Below are 25,020 nucleotides of genomic sequence, written 5' to 3' on the forward strand. Positions count from 1 at the left end.
GATGAAAACATAAGAGTTTGTCACATAAACTGAAAATAAAAAATTAAACTTTTCACCCGATGGAAGATTTGAACCAAGGATCTTTCATTCCGCAGCTGCTCACGTTACCACGAGACCACTGCGCTCCTGCGTTCCTAGTGTCCTCAATATTGCATATCTTCCCATGAACTACTTAGTTTGTATATTTTGCTTATTTTTTCACAGTTCCACACAACTTCTTCCTGTTTTCTCAATTGATCTGTGTTCAGTTTTTCAAGGCCTATCCACTGTGCCAACTTATAACTAAATCTGAGGGGGGTGCGACGGGGAGGTTCCCTTGTCAGTGTTTCTGCAGATGACTTCCAACAACTTGTGGAGTCCGTGCCACGTCGAGTTGCTGCACTAAGCCGGGCAATAGGAGGTCCGACACGATATTAGGAGGTAACCTATGACTTTTGTCACCTCGGTGTATTATGATTTGCTCGTATCCACTAAATATGAATGATAGTGTATGAACATTTTTTAAATGTTATGCCATTGGGCTGTTTTAACGAAAATAATGAATAATTATAAACAACGTTGAAAAAATCGAATACGCTGTCTGTTTGAGTCGCTTACAGTATTATTGAAATAGTTCATAGACTTTGGCATCGAGTGGTATAGACAGATATGTGCAATTCATTAACTGAGGATAAGCCGTTACACGTAAAACAATGAGTGATACACAAAAAATATTAACAAACATTTTTGCTAAATGATTTATTTAAGGAACTGAAAATTTACATGCAATGATAATGGAATATGTTTCAGAGAATGGTTGTATGAGCGTCAATGAAGTTGCCATTCGTCCTGCAAGGGTCATCTGTTTACAAGTCTCCTTGTTCATACTTGTCCATCAAGTCAAACACATGTTTGTACACCAAATCATACGCATCTCTTCCGTATGTGAAATCGAGATGGTTAAATTTCTCGTACGCAACCTTGAACTTTCTCTTTGCATTTCCTAGCTGAGTGTACAAACGATCGATGTCCTGCAAAAGAACAGATAAATTTTGGATAAGTGTTGCATAATTGTGGTACGTATTGTAATGTCACGAAATAAAGAAGCTATGTTAAGTAAATTAGGAAGTATTCACTTTTTCGAGAGTACTATGCATTATGCTATTACAAGATTACCAACTCCTTTCAAATTTAAAATACAATTACTATCGGAGATAATTCTTAATTAGAAGTGAAGTATTTCGACATTATGAAGCTAAACTTAGATATAATTGAAATTGATCTTTAGTAACATATAAATAAGATTAAAAGCGAAACTGATCTACACATCCCGAAACACGGCGGCAGTTTACTCCGAAAACTAACAATAGAAGAAAATTGTTACATATAAAAGGCTACAGCAGAACGGAAAAACGTAATAAATTAAAACACAACACTGTGCAGCAATACACTCTTTGCGGATCTAAGACAACTGAGACAGGTCACAGAACAGGAACACCCCTCCCCCCATATGTTTATGTATATATCACTTCCCCAATCACATACAGAGTCATAAATAAGGAACAGAAGAAGCGTCCCGCTACAATTTTCAAACTTTATAATATACAATACACTATTGCAACATATGCGAACAGCAAGATGGCGTAACGTTTTGAATTATCATCAAAGTGCAAAAGCTACGTTTTTCTGTGTTTAAACGCAACTGCAAACTGACGAGTGAACGCGATTACATGACAAATTACGTAAAAGCCTAGTACGCACCAAAATTGTAGCCACGACACTACCGCAATTCCCAGTAGTGTAACGCTGACGTATGCAAATTCACTTTTCCATATTTGTTCTATGCTAGCCGCTCATACTGCTGCATTCAAACTGTATGCTGACGAAACAGCAATAAAAGCGCAGAAAAGATATACCGGAAATAACGGCAACAAACGCAAAACCATGCTATGAATTAAAGTAAATGAAGTATTGTGGAAGTATTCACAGAACACCATATTTGGTACCAAACAGTAGTCTTATAATAATGTTTATAACGATGCTATTTACGCATGTTCTAGAATAAAGAAAAAGAAACACTGATCATAGCGGTATTGTCACTGAAACTAGTTTAGGAAACTTTAAATGCGAACATGTTAGGTTAGGCTTTACCGTGACTGTTATTGACATTGAATGAAACAAGTTTACTGTTACCAGTCATTGTTTATTTATCTCCACGACGCGTTTCAAAGGTTTAAACCTCCATCATCAGGTGGATTTACATTTGTTAATATGACATTTGTGTATGTGTTTTGTTACGATATTTTGGAGGAACTTGTGGCTCTGTCCCCAGTGGTCACAGGTTCCTTTCACTGTCGTAACACATCACATGTATACTGTCATATTTTGTACAAAATCCAGTGGTCACAGGTTGCTTTCACTGTCGTAACACATCACATATATACGGTCATATTTTGTACAAAATATGACAGTATACATGTGACGTGCTACGACAGTGAAAGGAACCTGTGACCACAGGAGACAGTGCTACAAGTTCCCCCAAAACATCGTAACACAACACACCCACAAATGTCATATTAACAAATGAAAATCCACCTGATGATGGAGGTTTAAACCTTTGAAACGAGTCGTGGAGATAAATAAACAGTGACTGGTAACAGTAGACTTGTTGTTTCATTTAATAGTTTGGGAAACAAAATGAAGTAAATCATGATGGACCAACAATCCCATATTGTTGTTTTTATGCAAAAACGGATCAATGGACGAGTGACAAGATAAAATGATAATTTTAACTGTATTTATATTTAGTTCTGGAATTGTCTCTCTTACCAAACTGACTAATTCAGTCGGGAGTATATATGGACAGATACATAAAGTAAAAGAACGTAATCGTTCTGCATTCTGTTGATTACCTTAGGTCCCGCCAGCCAGTCGTTTAGACTGTAGAACAGATAAACCGGAGCCTTGACGTTGTTAAGCTTGTAATCAGGCGGTGTAGGCTGCTTGTAACGTTTGATGTTTTCCACGATACCATGGTCGTACTGCCTGAAATGGCCTGAAATGCAAAAAATTGTGTGTGTAAGGTATAATCTGGCGTACTGAATACTGGCTACAAATGTACGAATGGCCACTCTGAAAATGAACTAAAATTTCTGTATGTTATCCTGAAACAGGTTGTAAGACATCAAAAACTAAAATAATAAAACTATGATATGTTTCTGAAAGTAGCTCGCGTTTCACCTCATGAAAGATGATGTTTATCACAAACTTACCTTTGTTTATGCCTTGCGCGTAATGTATGAACTGTCTGGTGGAGGATCCAGCAGGGATATGTGCGGAAATTGCTGCTAGCTTTTCCTGGGGAAGAAAAACACAGATATTCTTTAAGTTGATTGGAAGAACTCTATCGATATCTTACTTACATATCTGCCATCAAGGGTCAAGGAAGAATCGAGATTAATATTTCAGGTCCCTTTGGTGACAAGATAATTAGAGGTATACAAAATGCAAGTGATGTGAATAATATAATCTGTACATTCTTTATATGTACGGAGCAGTGTTGAAACACGCGTTGACGACACAACCTTATAAGACAGTAATCTTCGTTGTTCTTCTCGCTTATAAATTAATTTCTTTTCGGATTTTTTATTACGGAAATATTGGGGTCTTTTTCATATTTTATCTTGAAATCTATCGTGACACTTGCGTTTCAGTATCTGATATATGTAGTATGTGGTGTAACATTTACAAATAATGACAGAAAAATAGAAATAACTACACTAGGAAAAGTAGTTTACTTCTGTTCTGGGGAGAGTCTAGACCACAGAAGTATGGGCGTGATGAAAGACATAGGAGAGGAAGAGGTGAACTTACAGATACGTTAGAAGGGATACGACAAGTGAAGCAGACAGGGCGAGAAACAGGTAATTTAAATGAAAAATAAATAGCGTCATATCGGTACTCGAACGGTACAGACAGGTGATAAAATGAATAAAAACTTGCAGCCTTTGCAACGAGACATATGATTAAGGTCTGGTTAATATTATGAATGTATTGCTGAATAGCTTCATTATGTATGCGATACGGTTTCCAGCGGAGGTGCTAGAGGAGGCGATTTGTAACTGAATGTTTGCCACCATTTTGGACTTGGTACACATTAGACAGAGTGAACTTAAAAAAAAAATAAAGAAATAAATAAAACGGAAAACTATATGCAGTATTTCGACGGCAGTAGGACAATAGGAAAATAATAAATAAAGTGGCTGTTGTAAAGAAAGAAATTTAGGTGTAGGCGCGGCATGCCGTCTTCATAGAGATGGAGATAATTTAGCTGTTAGGGCAGTTACTGAGTCGTGGCTGGACAGCTGGGCCGGCAGAGCTCTCGACCACGAAGGTGAAAGGTCTCAGCTTCGAGTCACTGGCTGGAAAGCAGTTTTAAGCTGGCAGGAAGTCTCAAAATAAAAACAGCTTACAGTTACGAAATGAGCGTTTACTGTAGCGTCAGATAAGGAGTAATGGCCATTATGTTAATTTTCGTAGGATAAATTATGAGAATGAAACACTATAAAGCGCTGAATCGCTTTCCTAGAATGCAAAATTGGGGGCAAATTAGCGTGAAGTGCTGGGCGGACAGTAGCAATGGAGCAAGAGTTTTAGAATATAAAATTTTTATTACAGATCGCTACAACCAAAATAATAGATAAATCAGAACTTGTGTTTCACCGTATAATAGGTACTTCATGATCTAAGCAAGGCAGTGATTACTGAGAAACCAACGAAGTACACGTGGCGAAAGACAGAGACATATAACTGGGCATACAAAGCACGGGTACAGGAATTTTCATGGCGTCTCTCGAATCATGTGGAGTGTAATTAAACTCCATTGTATTGTATTGGGTTGATGCAAAAGTTCGTAGCTTTTTCCATAAGTTTAATGAAAGCAATAGGTATACATAACAGAGGCTTAGTCATCACTAATGTATTTACCTTTACTATCTACTACAGTCTCCTAATTTTGTGGTAACTTTTTGATTCCGCTACTACAGAAGTCACATGGTTCTGAAGCAAGAGCCATGTTCGAAGCGCGGTTTCATCCGGAAAGGAAATCCTTGAAGGTTGTTCGATAGAGAGCAGAAAATCTGAAAATCTGATGGCGTAGTATCAGGTGAAGAAGGTGGGTGCGGAATGACTTCCTAACCCTACTCCTGTATAGTGTTTTCTGTCAGTTTCGGAGCTTGCACGCGGGCCTTATCGTGGAGTAGCATCGCTTCACGCAGTCCTCCTGATTGTTGTTCTTGGGCTCCGTCTGCAAGACGTCTCAGTTGTTGACAATAACTGTCAGCAGAGATAGGTACACCTCGGGGAAGAAATTTGTAGGACACCACACCAGATGCATAATAAAATATCTTTTGTGGTGCGCTCTGGTCTTCATGCGTGGAGTTGCTGCTTTGTTTGGCCTCAACCTTTCGTTTATTTTCCACAAGTTAGCATAAAGGAACCATTTCTCATATCCAGTAACGATATAGGATAGGAACGATTGGTCTTGTTCACGAGCCAATTGATCACAAGCAAGCAAAGTAGCTCATATGACCACTCTCAGATTTTTGTGATTTTTACTTAGAGCATGCGGTACCTATAACCCCATTTTGGAACCTTTCCCATTGCATGCAAATGTCGCACGACGACAAAATGATCACAGTTCATCACATCTGCCAGTTCTATAGTACAGTGACGTGGATCACTGTGGATTAATGCTTTTAAACAACCTTCGCCAAACCCTGAAGATCTTCCTGAACATGGAGTGTCACTAATGTCAAAGCGATCCTCCTTAAAACAAGAAAAGGATTTTATTGCCATGCTGTATCCAATGGCATTATCCCCATACACGGCGCAAATGTTTCTGCTTGCCTACGCTACTGTCACCCCTCTACTGAACTCAAATAGAAGAATATGACGGGAATGTCCAGATTTCTCCACTTACCAATCCATTTCCTAGCGTTCAGAGCTCCACTCACTCCAAATGGCAAAATGACTATATATAACCTGGAATAGCAACAGTTAACTACGGATAAAAAATGACAATCGATAAATGAACCCACAGCAACCGAAATACCAACATGCTAAACAACAACGCTACGACCGTATGCACCAACCTAATAGTATGTTTGACCAGGTGGTGCTACGTAACAAGTCAGTTGAAGACTTGTCACACGTGAAATAGTTGGAATAAGGCTCAAGCTTCAAAGTAGATGCATCATTCACAACCTGAGAAGACTCCACACCAGCTGCTGAAAAATGGTAAGTACCCAGAAAGATTCAAAATGGAAACAGACATAGTCGTAACTTGAAATTTATGCAAATTTGATAGTTCAAACATTCGTGCGTGGTTTTAGAGTACGGCCCTTTCGTAGAGCTTATAAAAACAATATTGCGGCAGCAAAAATACAATTTAAAATGACTGTAGTTTTGCAGATCACATCACACAGAGGTACCTAAGAGAACCAGTGCTATACCAGGTCCCCTATAAATAGAAAAAAAAGTGAAAATGTGTGGTAAGTTCCTATAGGCTTACACACTACTTAATCTACCGTAAACTAACTTACGTTAAGGTCAACAAATTACGCTGTCTACAATGTATGGAAAAGTTGGATGAGGGAATGCCTACCTAATGTAATAGAGTACCGAACAGGGGAAGAGATGCATGCTGAGCACGCAAGCGTTAGAATGAATGATGAGACATCAACAAGCTGGAAACCAAATTCTGGATAGTTGACGACAATAATACTGAAATGAATTATTGTAACCCTGTGTTTAAAAGAACGAATTAAAAACTTGTCGGTACTCATTTAGCATCTCTGCGTATTAATTAATTTTCATCAAGGTACAACCTTCGCCGCGCATCGGTTACTAAGGTCATGTTGCCTGTTGTAAATGAAAAAGATAATACCATACGAAATCAAGGATGTACTATGGAATGTTTACACCAGAGAAGACATACAAAACTTTTACACAGTTAGACGATAAGGTCAAGGAAACAATCTCAGTGAAACCAAAGTTGGAAGATGCTCTAAGAAACACAAAGAGTCTTAAAATGGAATTTTTGACGGTACAATCAATTTTGGAAATGAATACAGGTACAAAGAACGTGGGAAGAAGCGGAGTTCAAATAGACGCTCGAGACAGTAAATTTCAGCGATGTTAAGTAGCAACTGTCGAAGTCGTAGTTCCACATTACACCTAGTTCAGTTATCTAAGAAACGAATAGTAGTAACTCACCTCCACGACCTGTTCCTTATCAAAACCACAGATCATAAATACGACATTGGTACATATTGGTTCAGTAATGGCTTTGTCATTGCAGATCTTTGGTTGTATTAGCCTTATCAATTCCTGGCTGGGAGTAAATTTGCTAGCTCCAATTAGATGCAGCAGCACCTGAAACACACATACAGAAATACAGATGGATCTTTTAACTATTTACTTCTAGAACAATGTGCACAGTCAACTATCATTCGGTTCTACGAAAAAAAGGTAAAATGAAGTACATTTATATATGGACTAATTGAATTTGCTAGTCAGAAGATTATAGTGGCACTGCAAATTTAAAAAAAATAGGTATACTTCTATGTGGACTTTTCTTTACAGTTACCATTTGGCAATGTAATGTCACGGAAGTCTGTGACTCAGCTTTTCATGAAATATTGTTTGATTAATGTTAGTGCAAACACTGAATCTTATTAAACAGTTTATTTCTGCTATTATTGTAGTTCCATTACTCATAAATAATTACTTCATGCACACCTATTGCTAAAGTCCTTTTTTGTGAAACTATTGTTTATTTCACTGTAGCACCTACATCATCGTCATTAGTATTGTTCTGTCATGAAATTACATGTACATAATGGGTGCCATATGTACTTAATACAGAATAGTAATGTCATTTTCATAGCAATATACTGATGTATCTCGAATGAATACTGTTCTTTAGTTTAGATTTGCTTGAATTTGGAAGCAAAATCCGTACAGGTACCAATGTCAAACATCATCATCATCATCATGCAATTAACAATTGGATCTACTGGTCTGTTACACCTCGTAATTGTTCACACCTTCTCTACATAACTAATTTCTTTACAGATGCTATTATCAGTACTTCTAAAAGTTTCACACACTCTTGTTGTGGATCCTAAAATCAGTGAATTCATTGTCTTTACAAATTTAAGGATGAATACCGTTACAGTAGAAATATTGCAAAAGTACAAGTCTGTTGTCAGTTCTAAGTTCTTCAGTAGCAGTTTCACATGTAGTGTTTCCATGAAAAATATTATTTCAGTAGAGATTAAAATTACCTTCGTTTCGTATTTAGGAGTAAATTTTACTTCAATGAATTGTTGACCGACTTTTGCATTGCTAATCTACTTATAGCCACTAATATTTGTTCTCTAAACGATCCCATTAAAAGGCAAAACACGCGTAAGTGATGCAGAAAATTTCAAACTTTGAAGAGAGAATGTATGAATATTCCAAAAAGACTGGTTTAGAGAACAGAAATACTTTTTTACGTTAATGAGAAGGAATCAAATGTTTATGCAGATGGTTCTAAATAGAAACATCCCTTTTAAGCAGTTCTAGGTACAGTTACTTACCAGTTTCAAAAGAGATTTTATTTTCTTACGCTATTTCGCATTCTTGTCAGACAAAAGACATTTGGTTTCCATAAATGACAAACGTACAACTAACAAAAGAGATAAAAGGTCAGTATACAGAAACAACAGTTCGTTCATGCAAGAAGTGAAGAAAGAATATTTTAAATTTTACGTTAAAAGTGCGTGCATAGAGCAAATATAAAAAATGTTAGAAAAGATTCTTACCTGAGCGGATGTTGTAAATTGTGCCAAAAGTTGGAACAGTGGACTGATCATATGGTTCATGTAAGCAATTGGCGCCAAGCTGAACATGGCACGAATCTTTTCGTTGTACTCAGGCTTCATTGACATTCCGACGTAGAACATGGTCGTGCCCATGGAATGTCCTATGTAGTAGATCTGCTTGTGGCCAGTCGCGTTTAAGACATAATCTATTTGTGCTGGCATGTCATAAATGCCATGTTCGTGCCAGCTAAAAACAGAAAAATGGACTGTTACGACGATGAAAAAATGTCATTCCTTTTGTTCCTGAGGGAACATTCAAAGCAAAATCAATGAACAAGTGGGTAATAATTGCCCGTGAAATTCAATAACGCCATTCGGAACAATTTATGTTACCAACTGCATAACGTACACGTCAATGATATGTCGTAATTTAGGTAATAAGGATTGCGTAGACTCTACCATTGCGATGGTCATCAGACGGTGATTAAGAACACAAAATACTAAATGATAACTTAAATATAATTATAAAATACATAGACAACTAAATGACTTATTACTACGGTATTGTACAAGGGGCAGTCAAGTGAAACCGAGACAGATGGAAAACAGTAAGTAAACTGTTTATTATTACAAAAGTAATCGCTATAACTGTTACAAACTTATCCCACTGAGCGGCAAGACGGTCAATGTCTTCATGGAAAAATGTTTGCGGATGCTTACGGATTGTTCCCAGGCGAGCACCTCTTGGTCCGAAGGAAACCAAGGGCCACCAATATCGTTCTTCAAGAGTCCAAGAATATGCAAATCGCACTCGGAAGGATCGGGATTGTATGGTTGGTGCATAAATGCTTTCAAGGGAAACTTTTCACTCCTAATCTTCTGCTAAGGATTCTTCTACCTGTTTCATACACAGATTCTCGAAATTCGCCAGTTTGGAGCCACTTTTCATTTCTCTACTGGGTGATAATTAGAGGACTAAAAAATTGATACTATAAACTCGTTCGATTGCTACTTTTCCGAGGACTAACGTGCCTGGTACTGCCGAGGATCCTAAGAAATTATTAGTTTTGTCTGAACTATAGAAATTATGAGAACGTAATTATGCAATAAATGTAGACATAATCTTTGTCGAATTCCAGCGATTGTAATATACTGATTGTAAAAACAGTCTTAGTCGTGTTTATTTACTATTGTGAGCGCTTTCGGTGCATCGACATAATATGTTTACAGTGTTGTACAATTCAAAACATCCCCGTTTATATCATATTGTTTTCTGGTTTGAAATTATTATTTAATTAAGTGGGACCGCAGAATTGGAAAGACAATTCTTTGAAACATGTTTGATTTCAGTTTTCAGTTTTTGAAAAGCGCCGAAAAAAGAGTGACTGACAGAGATACAGAGTACAAGTTCTAGTCACTGTATCGAAGAGGTGATTTTTAACCAGATAAACGGTAATTACAATCAGTGTATTTTCCTGTGAGAAGGATGCTAGGTGAGTGGTTTCGGGTGGGACAAACGGTTCTCCTATCATGTAATGGTAAGTTAAAACGTTCCAGAACAGACTGCTCAACATGTAGAGTCTCTGCCTTCAGTGAAGTATGATGTGTGAATAAGTGTGATTCACAGCCTACTGTATATTTGTAGCCGTACCTGAAATGCCAATATTTGTCCTCTTCTGGAGAAAGGGTACGATGCCTCTGTGAGTACCAGTTACCACGGATGTTGCCGAGCCACACGTCGTACCCTTTGTCAGCCAGAATGTATGCTGAAACGAAAAGACAGTATGTGCAGTCTTGAAATGTATTGGTGTTTCTGTACGTTCACGAAGAACAATAAAACCACTTCAACGTCTTATTGGCAACGTAGTTATATATCTGGAAAATAACAAAAATGAATGCCCCAGTTGCAGTGCTCCGGTTTTGTCGGTTTATTCAGTAGCATCAGGTATACAATAATCCTATAAAAGGAGACTGGCGAAGAAAGGGAGCGGAGAGGTTAAATCCTACGTGAATAAAATAGTTTTGAGCATTGCGCCGCGCGTCGCGTCATTATGAAACTAAAAGCAAGTATCAGAACCTTTGCAAAAGTTTTCTTCAGTCGCCTGAAGTACAGACGTTCGTTTTAATTGTAGTTTTGAATCCGAAAATCACGTGGCATAATGCCGAAAAGGATATTATTCAAATTTATACTATCCGTGGAAACTTAAGAAAGAATATTTTAGTCTATGAGTTATACTCGTAATTTCTTTACATACAGAGACACTGAAGATGATACGATTTGTTTTTAACAGCAACGATATTGGTTGTTTAACGGAATTCCATAGTTCCTGAAATAAGGAGTTTAACAATATATCCTTCTATTAAGTTATCTGGAGCGCAACTTTTCTCAAAAATATCCGGACGAAGTACTGAAAGTAAAAGCCGAAACTGCCAGTGACGTTTGAGATCATCTGTCGAGTGAACATTACACGAGGAGGCGGAACTTCGTCATGACCGTGGATTCGTTTAACACAAAGCTCTTGGTCACAAAACAACATCTCTGACACTTGTATATTCTGTGGCTCTAACCCGATGCCGTGGTTCACGCGTTTAAGGGAACTTGTACTTGAATAACAGTCAAAAACTCTATTTTTAATTTTTGTCTTAAAAAATTCTCTATAGTTTTCTGAACAAGAAAAAGTTTAGTTCGTGGAAAATGAACCACAGGAAGTACCAAAAGTAGAGCAATTTAAAAGGGTTGCATGCACCACCTCGTCCCCATGGCACACGGTCATCTCTGTTAGAAATAAAGTTTTGCTCTCACTTGTTTCCTTTTTATGACTTTTTAGTCCCTTAAGTTGGCTAACCTGCGAAAGCTTTACAGATGCTTATCTTCTGTTTATACAGAGAGTTAAGTCATTGTTTGCTGTTGTTTTGACGCGAATATTTTGTTTACATGGAAGTAATATGTGTGTGTGAGTTCCTTATTGCGTGCGCGAGTTTCGTATTTCACTTGAAAGCAATGAGAACAATTAAGAAGTTCGGTGTTAAACAACATAAATTTTATGGAAATTGGTCAACCAAACGGATTAACTCTGCTAATACTGAAATGCAACGTGATACAACACTTTAATCAGCTTCACTAGTCCAAATGCTTCGCAACTAAAACTGAAATATTTGGACAATGGGCTTGAAAGTATTAATGCTGTTAATACAGAGAAGCCAAGTATTGATTCAAGTTGTATTATTGTTGAACTCCCTGCTCTGTCGGAACTAATAAATAAAGCTTTCCAACTTAATGATTGTGGCAATAGTGGTGTGAAGGTAGTTGAGGTCATACGTGCTGGAACAGGTTGTGCATCAAAATTAAGGACTGTTATGATCTTGAGGGAATGAAAAAGGCAGTATGGATTACCTTTTTTTTCATAGATCCTCCACAGATTACAACCCATGTCAAGCACTCTGCCAACCTCGCAGTGATTCATGGTATGGCTACTAGAGGGCTATTACTCAAGGTGAGATCTACACCCATAAACATTCTTTATCATATGCAATAATGGAAGTTATAAAACCTATATATACGGATCTTAGTGACACAAGATTGTTAGAGAAATGTTTACATGGTAGGACTCAAAATCCAAACGCAAGTTTGAACAAATGTATATGTGAACGGATACAAAAACTTTCTAGCAGGACTAAATACTCTGAAAATATGTGTGGTAATTGCTGTTCTGTGTTTCAGTGACAGTGTTAAGGCTTATTGTTATGGAGCTGATGGGAGTGCCTGGTGGACTAAATATGCATAGAGCTCTAATAGCCACTGACCAAAGGAGACTCTCTGAAGCACAAAAAATCAGTGTTGGAAGCCACTAGAGAAGCAAGAATAAGAAGATGTGTGAAGAAGAGTAGAGAGGAAGAACAACACAGGAAACTAGATGAATATGGACCTGGCATGCGTTAGTGCCATGGAAGTTTAATAGAAGAAGCAAGTTTTAACTTTAACTTGGATTTCCCAGAAGTTAAATTACTGCATTGTCTGGTAAACTTTGGGTAAAAAATTATAAATTACTGCATTGTCTGGTAAACTTTGGCTAAAAAATTATTAAAGATAGAGAGCAGAAATTTTGTATACTGTCTTAAAACATGCATAACTAAAAACTAAATTATTCTTGTTACTTAACTTTGAAAAGATAATGCTTTTTTGAAAAAAACCATGAATTAATTTCCAAAATTTTTGATAATAATACTTTAAATTTTTTGTACCACAGATTATGACGGCACAATCTTTTCAGTAGTCTGCTTTAAAGATAATAGTGTAAAGATCCGTATACAAAGGTTTTATAACTTCCATTATAGCATATGATGAAGAATGTTTATGGGTGTAGATCTCACCTTGAGTAACAGCCCTCTGGTAGCCATACCATGAATCACTGCCAGGTTGGCAGAGTGCTTGACATGGGTTGTAATCTGTGGAGGATCTATGAAAAAAAAGGTAGTCCTTACTGCCTTTTTCATTCCCTCAAGGTCATAACAGTCCTTAATTTTGATGCACAACCTGTTCTAGCACGTAAGGGATTTTACACAGAGTACGCGAAGGAACTTGCCCCCCTTCTTGCAGCGCTGTACCGTAGGTCTCTAGAAGAGCGTAGCGTTCCAAAGGATTGGAAAAGGGCACAGGTCATCCCCGTTTTCAAGAAGGGACGTCGAACAGATGTGCAGAACTATAGACCTATATCTCTAACGTCCATCAGTTGTAGAATTTTGGAACACGTATTATGTTCGAGTATAATGACTTTCCTGGAGACTAGATATCTACTCTGGAGGAATCAGCATGGGTTTCGAAAAAGACGGTCGTGTGAAACCCAGCTCGCGCTATTCGTCCACGAGACTCAGAGGGCCATAGACACGGGTTCCCAGGTAGATGCCGTGTTTCTTGACTTCCGCAAGGCGTTCGATACAGTTCCCCACAGTCGTTTAATGAACAAAGTAAGAGCAGTATGGACTATCAGACCAGTTGTGTGATGGGATTGAGGAGTTCCTAGATAACAGAACGCAGCATGTCATTCTCAATGGAGAGAAGTCTTCCGAAGTAAGAGTGATTTCAGGTGTGACACAGGGAGTGTCATGGGACCGTTGTTGTTCACAATGTACATAAATGACCTGGTGGATGACATCGGAAGTTCACTGAGGCTTTTTGCAGATGATGCTGCGGTGTATCGAGAGGTTGTAACAATGGAAAACTGTACTGAAATGCAGGAGGATCTGCAGCGAATTGACTCATGGTGCAGGGAGTGGCAATTCAATCTCAATGTAGACAAGTGTAAAGTGCTGCGAATACATAGAAAGATAGATCCCTTATCATTTAGCTACAAAACAGCAGGTCAGCAACTGGAAGCAGTTAATTCCATAAATTATCTGGGAGTACGCATTAGGAGTGATTTAAAATGGAATGATCATATAAAGTTGATCGTCGGTAAAGCAGATGCCAGACTGAGGTTCATTGGAAGAATCCTATGGAAATGCAATCCGAAAACAAAGGAAGTAGGTTACAGTACTCTTGTTCGCCCACTGCTTGAATACTGCTCAGCGGTGTGGGATCCGTACCAGACAGGGTTGATAGAAGAGATAGAGAAGATCCAACGGAGAGCAGCGCGCTTTGTTATAGGATCATTTAGTAATCGCGAAAGCGTTACGGAGATGATAGATAAACTCCAGTGGAAGACTCTGCAGGAGAAACGCTCAGTAGCTCGGTATGGGCTTTTGTTAAAGTTTCGAGAACATACCTTCACCGAAGAGTCCTGCAGTATATTGCTCCCTCCTACGTATATCTCGCGAAGAGACCATGAGGATAAAATCAGAGAGATTAGAGCCCACACAGAAGCATACAGACAATCCTTCTTTCCACGAACAATACGAGACTGGAATAGAAGGGAGAACCGATAGAGGTACTCAGGGTACCCTCCGCCACACACCGTCAGGTGGCTTGCGGAGTATGGATGTAGATGTAGATGTAGAACTTACAGGGGAAAAATTAACATACTTTGTTTATATTTTGAATAATGTGTACCTATGATGTACAGAAATAATTAGCATGGTTTATTTCACGTGAAACAAAAAAATACAATTAAAAAAGTGTTGAGAGCTAAATCTGTGGTTCATACATAAAAATGTTCACAAAAGATGTATAAAAAGACGGTAAGCATTATATGGGCATACAAATCTTCTTTGAGTGGCACTGCTTAGAAAACTGATAAATATTTCGGGGTTTCCCCTGGTATTCACGGACCAGTCCCCTTAAAGTAACGGTGCGAGTGCTGCAGCTTCTGTCTGTCAGCTGACTCGTAAGGGATACTACCATAATCTTTCAAATAACTTCCGGGAATTCAGCCAGGTAACACTTTCAGCGACCGCCGATATTTCGGCGGGAGAACACCCCGCCATTTTCAAGGCAAACTGCAACGGACAGGCGACGTACATGCAAATTTAATACCTCGGTTCTCGGACCCAAGCAGGAAAGATAACACACACACACTGAACACTAGTGCCACCAAAGATGGCCAAAGTCAGAGCTATCGATAGTGAGACTATGAATTCGCAGGTGAGGTAGCATTGAGTCTGTCCCTCTGTTTCTTGACAAGGGAGAGAGCCGGATTCCAAACAGAATCCGGCTCTCTCCCTTGTCAAGAAACAGAGGGACAGACTCAATGCTACCTCACCTGCGAATTCATAGTCTCACTATCGATAGCTCTGACTTTGGCCATCTTTGGTGGCACTAGTGTTCAGTGTGTGTGTGTTATCTTTCCTGCTTGGGTCCGAGAACCGAGGTATTAAATTTGCATGTACGTCGCCTGTCCGTTGCAGTTTGCCTTGAAAATGGCGGGGTGTTCTCCCGCCGAAATATCGGCGGTCGCTGAAAGTGTTACCTGGCTGAATTCCCGGAAGTTATTTGAAAGTTGTATACGCCAGGAGAAACTCAGGTCTCATACTACCATAATATCAGTAGAAGGAATTGGGTATTTCGGCTGGACACCTCAAATCAGATGAATCAGTCAATAATCTGTGAAAATACGTATGCCCACATCAGGTACATCCTATATGTTTCGTTTGACTAAAATAATGTAAAATTATCGAATTTCCGGACTGATGCTGCTGAAAATGAATGCGACGTGAAAAGAACTATAAAGTCACTCACCCAGAGAGGCGTTGGGCCCCATAATGACCCAGTCATCGGCGCTGTTCATGAGGCCGTGCTGCACCAGCACTGCGGGCTTGCGTTTCCCTGGGACGAGAGGTGAGGCCTTGCCGTAGGGGATCCTGTGCATCCGCAGAATGTAGCCGTCTTCAGTCTCCACGATGTGTTCTTGACATGGGTAGCCGTACTTCTCAAGCAACTCTGGCTGTAATGAAGAGAAATTCCAGCTTGGTTTTGTGCAGGACGGATAGTTACACGTATATTTGTTGACATCTGGGATTAGTAGGCACAGTAAAATGATTGTCTGGCTATAGCGAAACCTCCATGTGGAAGTAGATTTTGCTACTACTTTGTTGATCCAGTTTCAGAATTCATCAATGAGGTTTGCTATTCGATTTAAATCGAAAATTACGAAAGTTTCCTTGGCATACTTCTTTGCGAAACCTTGCTTGCTGAAGTAATTCACAGACGTGAAAATTAACATGAAGCACTATTTGCTTTTTTTTTAGTTAATGATAAATTCATTTTATTAGTACAGTTTTGGATGAATATGGCTGTTGATACTCTTTAACGAAGTATTATACGTTCGATCAACCTATGCGCCCTTAAACGAACACGCTGTTCAGTTTGGGACGCTGTGGATGGTGTGGATCTAGTACCACGTTGTCACGTGACAGTGGCAGTGAAGAGGTGTGTATGTTCGACTCGGTTCTAAGGAATCAGCACAGTAAGATGAGCTGTTGTCAAGTAACGAAATTCACAATACGTAGAAACGTAGTTACCTTTAACTACACGGTTAATTAGTCTTAAATAGTGTGTGTCACGCCCTACAAACTCCTACAAGTGACACTGTGTATTGTTGTGAACTAAAATAACCACACATGAATTCAGTTGCTGATGAAGAAAGTAGAAAAACTACAGTTGGCCTAGGAATTATGGAACATTCGAAAGACATGAATTTCTCTTAATGAAATGCTGCTCAAATATGTTATATCTATATCAGGTCAGACTTCCAGGATACATAGTGTAAAACGTATACAAACAAGAACGGAACGAATGGTCACAGGCTTGCGTCACTGGCAACAGACTGCAATGGGAATAAATTGATAAATTTATGAAGATGATATCTATTCTTTCGGAGATTCTTTCTTCTGCACACGCATTGCCCGAACTGTTACGGGACTCGGTAAGATTGTCTGCCGCGAGTAATGAGTGTAATGGGCAGGGGCACTACGAATGTAGTATGTGGACATTAAGTTGGTAATGTGGGTCTCACGGGAGCGTGTAAGGGATAAGGCCCTGCAGTCACACTATGCTCTGTGCCCTCGTTGGCTCAAATGGATAGAGCGTCGGCCAAGTAAGTAGAAGATCCCGAGTCTCAGTCGGGGTACACTTTTTCAACTGTCCCCGTTGATGTATATCAACGCATCTTGACAGCTTAAGGTCTTGATTTAATTATCATTTCATAAATTGATAGGATCTCATAGAAAGACTCTGCACTTGCCACGAAAATCTGTTTCAAGAACTCCAGGAATATTGATTTCAGCTAGGAAATGACGACAGCTCTTCAGTGCTCTGTAGATTGAATTCTTCACACGTTCGTCATGTGCACTGAACTAGGATGAAATTTTAATATTCACTCTAAGACAGAAAAAAGAGGATGACGTACCACAAAGGAATTGTCCGCATAGGGCGTAAATCGGTAGATGTGACATAGATGCACAGACAAAAAATGATTACAGTTTCAGAAAACTTGTAATATTTATTCAAGAGAAAGAGCTTCAGAAATTGAGCAAGTCAATAACGCTTTAGCCTACGTCTGGTCTTTATCCAACAAGCTATTGGGCATGGCATTCATTGTTAGAGTTGCTGGATATTCTTCTGAGAGTTATCGTGCCAAATTCTGTTCAATTTACGATTTAGATGGTCAAATCCCGAGCTGGCTAGGGGAACCTGCCCGTAATGCTACAAACGTTCGCAACTGGCGAGAGATCCGGTGACCTTGCTGGCCAACGGAGTGTTTGAGAAGCACGAAGACAAGCAGTGTGAGCGGACATTATCTTGCTGAAATGTAAGCCAAGGATCGTTAGCCATGAATGGCAAGAAAAAGGAGCGTAGAATATCGTCGACATCCCGCTGTGCTGTAAAGGTGCCACGGATGACAGCTAAGGTGGTCCTGCTGCGAAAGGGAATCGAACCCCAGACCATCACTTCTGGTAGTCGGCGACAGTCATGTCGGTAGCCCTACACAGTTCGTGGCTTCTCCAGCCACGTCTTCGCTGGTCATCGGGGCTCATTTCTGATCAAGCCTCATCACTAAAGACAATTCAAGTCCAGTTAATGATATTTCAGGCCGAAGACGTGTCTGTGGACGCCCAAGACAGCGGTGGGATACCATCCAGAGCTAATCCGCAACACAGCGGTACGTCGGCGATATTCGTTTCGTTGCCCTTGATGTCACTTCATCCCGGGCTTGTATTTCAGCAAGATAATGCCTGCCTGCACACGATGGGAGTTTCTACTGTTTGTCTTCACGCTTTGCAAACCCTGTAAGGTCGCTTGACATCTCCCCAATTGAGAACGTTCGAAGCATTATGGGTAGGGACCCCAACTAGCTTGGGATTTTGACGATCTAAAGCGACAGTTGGACAGAATTTGGTACGATATCCCTCAGATGGACATCCAAAAAGTCTACCAATCAATGCAAATCCGCGTAACTACTTGCGTAAGAGCTAGAAGTGGACCAACGCCGCCGGCCTTGTGGCCGAGCGGTTCTAGGCGCTTCAGTCTGGAACCGCGCTACCGCAACGGTCGCAGGTTCGAATCCTGCCTCGGACTTGGATGTGTTGATGTCTTTAGGTTGGTTAGCATTAAGTAATTCTAAGTTCTAGGGGACTGATGACCTCAGATGTTAAGTCCCATAGTGCTCAGAGCCATTTGAACCATTTTTGGACCAACGCCTTACTGACTTGCTCAATTTGTGAAGCTCTTTCTCTTGAATAAATCAATCAATTTTTCTCAAATTGTAATCATTTGTTTTTCTGTACATGTAAATTATATATACCAATTTTCGTACCATAGCGAAAATTCCTTTGTGGTGCGTCGTTTCTGTCCTACAGGGTATGATGGAATGAAAAGAACGCTCTGTCACATAGTTTATAGTGATTCGGAGAGTACGTATGTAGATGCAAGAAATTGTAGAAGTTACTGATGTAACTAAATATGGAGTTGAAGAAATTTTGCCGTTTAGTAGCTCCTAGACTTCGATATCATTCTAGACGGAGTATGACCTTGGATTAAACAAGGATGAACAGCTACGCTGTCCGCCCCTCTAGCTGAGTGGTCAGCGCGACGGAATGTGATACCTAACGGCCTGGGTTCGATTCCCGGCTGGGTCGGAGATTTCCTCCGCTCATAGACTGGGTGTTGTGTTGTCCTTATCATCATCATTTAATTCCCATCGACACGCAAGTCACCGAAGTGGCATCAAATCGAACGACTTGCACCAGGCAAACGGTCTACCCGCCGGGAGACCTTAGCTACACGGCATTTCCATTTCCAACAGCTACGCTTAAGTAGGCGCAATGTGACTTTCGAATGAAGTGACTTAAGAATAATGTAAATCAATATGAAAGTCTCATTGCTGCCGAGACGTATGATTGTCTTAATTGTTGCGCCATATCTCTCGTTCACTTATCTTTCGCCGCTGATGATCAAGAGAGTCCTCTTGAGAGATAGATCCTGCATTCTGAGAAATTATTCATCCTTTTCCAGTCCTGCTTTCTACTCCGTCTCGAACCAATGGCAGGAATCGGAGTTTATTTTCATGAACTCTGATTTCTTACACATGCTCCATCTCAGCTTAAGATGTAGTACAGTGCTCAGCCACGTAGGAGATCGAAAATTTTGTAACTCATTACTTCCCAGAATTGCCATCCTTTTTAAGAAGATATTCCGCTTACCGTGTCCATGTCGACGTCATCGTCCCGACCTCCAGCTGTTTCCAGAGGCCAGTCTGCCGCCCGGGTGCAGGCGGCGGCGCATAGGACGAGAAGCAGGTACGCTCCGGTACGCATTTCTGCAGAAACGAAACAACAGGTTGAGAAATTACTGTATCGATACCCTATTGAAAAATCATGCGAAATTTATTTAGAGCCAAAGGTAAAGTAGAGAGCAACAGAGCAAATCTGAAATTTATAGAGAGACAGGAATACACTGTTAGACATCTATTACAGTGATCTGGCCCAGCGATAGAATTCCTCTCAAGTAAATATAAAAATAGATACCTCTAAACATTCCCTTTGGTTGAAGGTGTAAGATGCGCCCATGATACGTGTTTAAGAAAATTGAATGTGGGCGTCCTATGATACCATGCGGAACTAAAGAGAGCAGCGTGTGACAGAAGAAGAAATGAAAGAAGTTTTGTGTTTAACGTCCTGATGACAAAAGTCATGAGGGACAGAGATTATGATCAGTCTCGACAAGCACGGGGAGGAAGTAATCCAAGTACTTTTCGAATTAAACGAAGCCACGGTGAAACAAAATCTGGATAGCGAGGCGGACGTGCTTTAAGCGTTGTACCAGCTATCTCAAGACGACAGTGGGATAACTGAAGATTAGTTGAAGTATGATATCGGGATAATACAACCGAGCGCAGGGGTAATCTCTACAAACTTAGTCGTTTGAATTGCACTAACAGACAGAAAGAAATTGATCACGGGAGTAAGTTTTCAAACGTATTTCCCAAACAATTTTCTTAAGTTAATGATTTTCAAAATTTTAATATTGAGTTAGTTGAAACCTTTCAACAACATTTTATACACTGTGACAAACAATTTACATTTACTGCGATACCATAACGTATGCAAGAAATGTATGTTTATGAGCCATAAATTTTAAATTTGCTCTCCTAAAAAGAGCTACATTTTGGTCACATATCGGTATTCGGCCAAACCACACCTCTGAGGACCGTGTAAAACTGCTGCATTTAGAGTGCAATAAATAAGACTTTACCAAAATGAGTGTTAAAATTTCCGAAGAACGGTTGTTCTCCAGCTGTAAAATTAGTTTGCCGGAAGTCAAGAATGACATTATGTTAAAACGAAGATACTCTTAAGTTTCTACAAGTTTTAACGTCTCTACGAGCATACGCAAGAGTAAAAACCATTATCGTAAGCTCTGCGGTAACTTAGTGACAACTTCAGTTCTGTATACGTCACAATTCCTAAATGTGACCTACATTGCTCAGGAAGCTGGAACTGAACGATGAAATGATACCGAGGATACTTGTAAGTAAATATGTAGGGTCAGACGTATGCTCCATAAGCAATTCTACCATCAGAGAGCATAGAACAGTACGGAACACGGTGCAACTAATGTTTTATGGATCCTTTAACCATGGTGGTCACCTGAAGAATCGTTTTTCTCTGGAGGCAGCTTTGACGACGAATATTCGTAAACTTCTACATTATCTAATCAGTGATTCGGTTGAGATTCACATCAGAGGAAAGTACACAACTTGGAGCAGAATATCCAAATTTCGCTACTTAATGATTGGTGTAGAAGCAAATTCGGTACAACGAATAAAACAAAGAACATGTCCCATTCTAGGTATAAACGAAACTAATAGTGGTAACATAGTAAAACATGGAGATAATGCAATGGTAATTGAGTGCAAGATAGTGCAGATGAGAACCAAATAAAGATACGTTTCATATTGGGATAAGCAGACACTCACCCGGCTGCTGGCCTCTGAATCTGTGTAGGGAGCCGGTGGAGCTCTCGGCTTTATAAACACCAACGCCGGAGAACAGCTGATGTGTGAAGCGCTGAGAACGCAGACATCAGCACCGAACGAGGCGGGCGGCTCGGCCGCGCCATCCATACCATGTGCCGCCGGCACCTGTGAATAATTTCATTTTCGTTACAATTTGTCACTTGATTTCGATTTAACGAGTTTGTTGTAAAGTGTAATATACTAGCAGTTCTCAAGCAACATAGGATTTGCAGTAGAGACTTCATATGATGTCGATAAATCGTGCACTCAATTTCTAATCATGGACGGATAGCGGAAAGAACGATTTCCTGTGCACTTTCTTATTTCAGGATTTCTCTGATATTGCTCGAGTCCATTTAGACGGTATTTAAGAGAAAGATAAATGCTATTTGCCTTAAAAATCTCGAAGTGATTCCTGTTTGTTTACCACATAATTGTGAAAGAGCAAGTAGTGAAGAGCAGAGGTAAACTTATTGAGCATAAGGCTATGAAAGTTGATTGTAAGGGTGAAAGTAATGCACTAGATCGTAAAAATAAAATTTATGGACCAAGTAACTGCTAGCATAATATGCATTTTGCGTTGTGCCCTGGTTACTCGTTATTTGCTTCTCGACTATCTCCAAAACCTGTGCGATTATCTAGCTTCTGCGATTGTAGGCACTTTTCACGAGTATAGGAAAGTCACAATGCTCTATGTAAGTACGCCGTTGTTCTTTCAGTAGTTGTATTAATAGTTACCTTTTAATAATCAGTGTAGTCTTGTGAATATTACAAAGTAATAGAAGAGATATAACACTTGATTAGTGTAGCTATGGAAGAGGAAGCTTTTTCCTCAATTTTTGGCTCCTTGCATGTTTTATTTTCTTAATTTATAGGTTTCTTGAAGGAAGTTTAATACAAAAGCTCACGCATACTTAATGGTTTGTAAACGCTACGGTATTAGTCTGATAACCAATTTTACACCTCATATTGTACTATGACGTAATGTGCTTCCCTGAAAATTCTGCTTTCCGATGGAACATTCGAAACATTGTGAATAGTGAATGAACGTATGAATTCGTGAATGTTCGTTATCGAATGATTGCACAACCGAGAAAACAACGTGTGCATTTATTTGTAGTGCCTCAAATATATTAGATGGTGTGCATGCCAGATATCTGTTTTCATTATTTTATTTGAAACTTAATCATTGGCTGTTAAGGTAATGGCGAAAAGTATTGACCACTGGCGTTTATCGTATGGACCCCACACAAATCGAAGATTTTCAGTAATTCTATTCTCAACACTTGAAAACTGCGCACACCAGTGGAAAAAAGAGAAAATAAAACATTTTTTTAAATTCTACACATAGCTGGTACAAAATGGATTAAAGCGACCAGTGCTATTCTTAATCTCACTTCCCATTTTCACTGACCTTTCTGTAAAATGTCGGTCTGAACCAGCTACACCTGCTAAGGTGCAGTATAAAGGATGATTTCTTGATGATGTTACAAACCTACAGGGATGATGAAGAAGTGTAAATGTATCGATATGAGACAAGGAACCCTGGTTCGAAAACGACCGAATCGAAAGATATTAGCGAAAGTCGTTCTGATATCCCTAACACTAACCTCTTCTACTGCAAGTTCGTTGTCCACTATATTTTGCGAGAAGGTAGTATCGACCAAAACAACAAAAAATGTCCAGTAGATATGGGCTCTAAAGTGCATGACTTAAGAGCTATGAGCACTTGTTCATCTTTGCTGCTCTAAAACATTTTTTCTACTGAATAAGTGCTCATACTCTAAATTATGCAGTTTGTAACTCAGGTTTACCAGTCAATTTTTTCTTGTTTTTATCCATACGATCTCGTCCGAAAATATGGAAATCGAAGAACTTGCAGTAGAATTGGTCCACTGTCAGAGGTATCAGGACGATTTTCGCATATAACTTTCGACTCGGTCGCTTCCTGACAAGGGTTCCTTGCCTCAAACTCATACATTTACACTTCTTCATCATCCGTGAAAGTTTGTAACTTAATGGAAGAACCAGTTGTACAGATATTTCACTAGGAGTCCTAACCGGCTTCGAATCATCTCTAATAGATCCTAAAACAATAATATATTTAACTAAAGCTTACTGCAGCTATAAGTTTACAGTAACAGAAACGTTAGTGCGAACATGGGTCCGCAAATAAGCCGTTTGCAAGGTAACAGCGAATGCTTACAAATATATTTAAAACCTAAATTTCTCAATGAAGTTTTGATTCAGCTGTACTCAAATTTCGCCCATTGCCAGTGGTTAGGAAATTTGACGGGTGCATGGCGGGGCACCAGTACGATTTGCTGCTGATACGCGAGATGTACAGAAAGTAATGTAACACTTTTTTGTCGGCTTATTTCGGTTGGAATATTGCGAAATTTGTTGTGTGGCATCGTGAAACATACCCACTTAAGCCCATGTAGTTTCATGAAGTTCTGATAGGTGGAGGTGCTATGCGCAGCCTTCAAATGGCGTCTGTGACGGTGGTGCGTTCCAAACAGAGAGGTGCCTTTGAGTTTCTTTTGGCGAAAAACCAGAGCACCGCAGACATTCATAGGCGCTTGCAGGGTACCTACGTAGACTTGGTTAGTGAACAAAAACACGGTGAGTTGTTTGCCGAGGCCTCTGTCATTATCGCAACAAGGTTGCACAAACCTGTCCGGTCTCCCGCGTGTTGGCCGGCCGCACACGGCTGCGACTCCTGCAGTGTTGGTACGTGTGGACACCTTCGTTCGAGGTGATCGAGAGATCAAAATCAAACACCTCGTTGCAAGGCCTCACACAAATCGGTGCACTGGAGAGGAGCTCACAAGACTTCACTGGAATTTTCTTCCTCTCCCGATCTATAGCTCGGTTATCGCACGTGCGGGAAGCAGTAGGTGGATGAAGGGGAGGTTCTTGATGCAGCAGGACGTTGGCTCCATCGTCGACCGGTAAAGTAGTACCATGGAAGCATACAGGCTCTCCCAGTAAGCTGGCATGAGGACGTCGCATATAAAGGGTTATCAACCCGGGTGGACATTTTACTGCCCCGCAGGCAGCCAACGGGCGGCGGTGCTGACCGTACATTACCCTCTGCTGCGAGACCTTTGTTTGTGTAGAACTGCCGCACAGGTAGTATGTGCTTTTGAGCAATGGAATGTAGTGCATTGAGTGAATGTGTTTCAAATGAAAAGGCGACATACAGGTATTGTATTTGAAAA

At 39.8% G+C, this 25,020-nt stretch overlaps 1 protein-coding gene across 1 annotated transcript in view; it reads right to left on the minus strand.

Moving 5' to 3' along the window:
- Positions 1-3,138: 3,138 nt before the first annotated feature.
- The window catches only part of LOC124805530 (lipase 3-like), a 55,791-nt gene continuing 33,909 nt past the window's right edge, over positions 3,139-25,020 (minus strand). Inside the window, exons 2-8 of the mRNA XM_047266099.1 lie at positions 21,758-21,922; positions 16,021-16,225; positions 10,501-10,615; positions 8,850-9,096; positions 7,255-7,413; positions 3,252-3,336; positions 3,139-3,143 (exon numbers count right to left, since the gene is read on the minus strand). Coding sequence (XP_047122055.1) covers positions 3,139-3,143; positions 3,252-3,336; positions 7,255-7,413; positions 8,850-9,096; positions 10,501-10,615; positions 16,021-16,225; positions 21,758-21,922 — 981 coding nt within the window. The remainder of the gene's footprint in view (positions 3,144-3,251; positions 3,337-7,254; positions 7,414-8,849; positions 9,097-10,500; positions 10,616-16,020; positions 16,226-21,757; positions 21,923-25,020) is intronic.

The sequence above is a fragment of the Schistocerca piceifrons genome, chromosome 7, assembly GCF_021461385.2.
Source record: "Schistocerca piceifrons isolate TAMUIC-IGC-003096 chromosome 7, iqSchPice1.1, whole genome shotgun sequence".
Lineage (NCBI taxonomy): Eukaryota > Metazoa > Arthropoda > Insecta > Orthoptera > Acrididae > Schistocerca > Schistocerca piceifrons.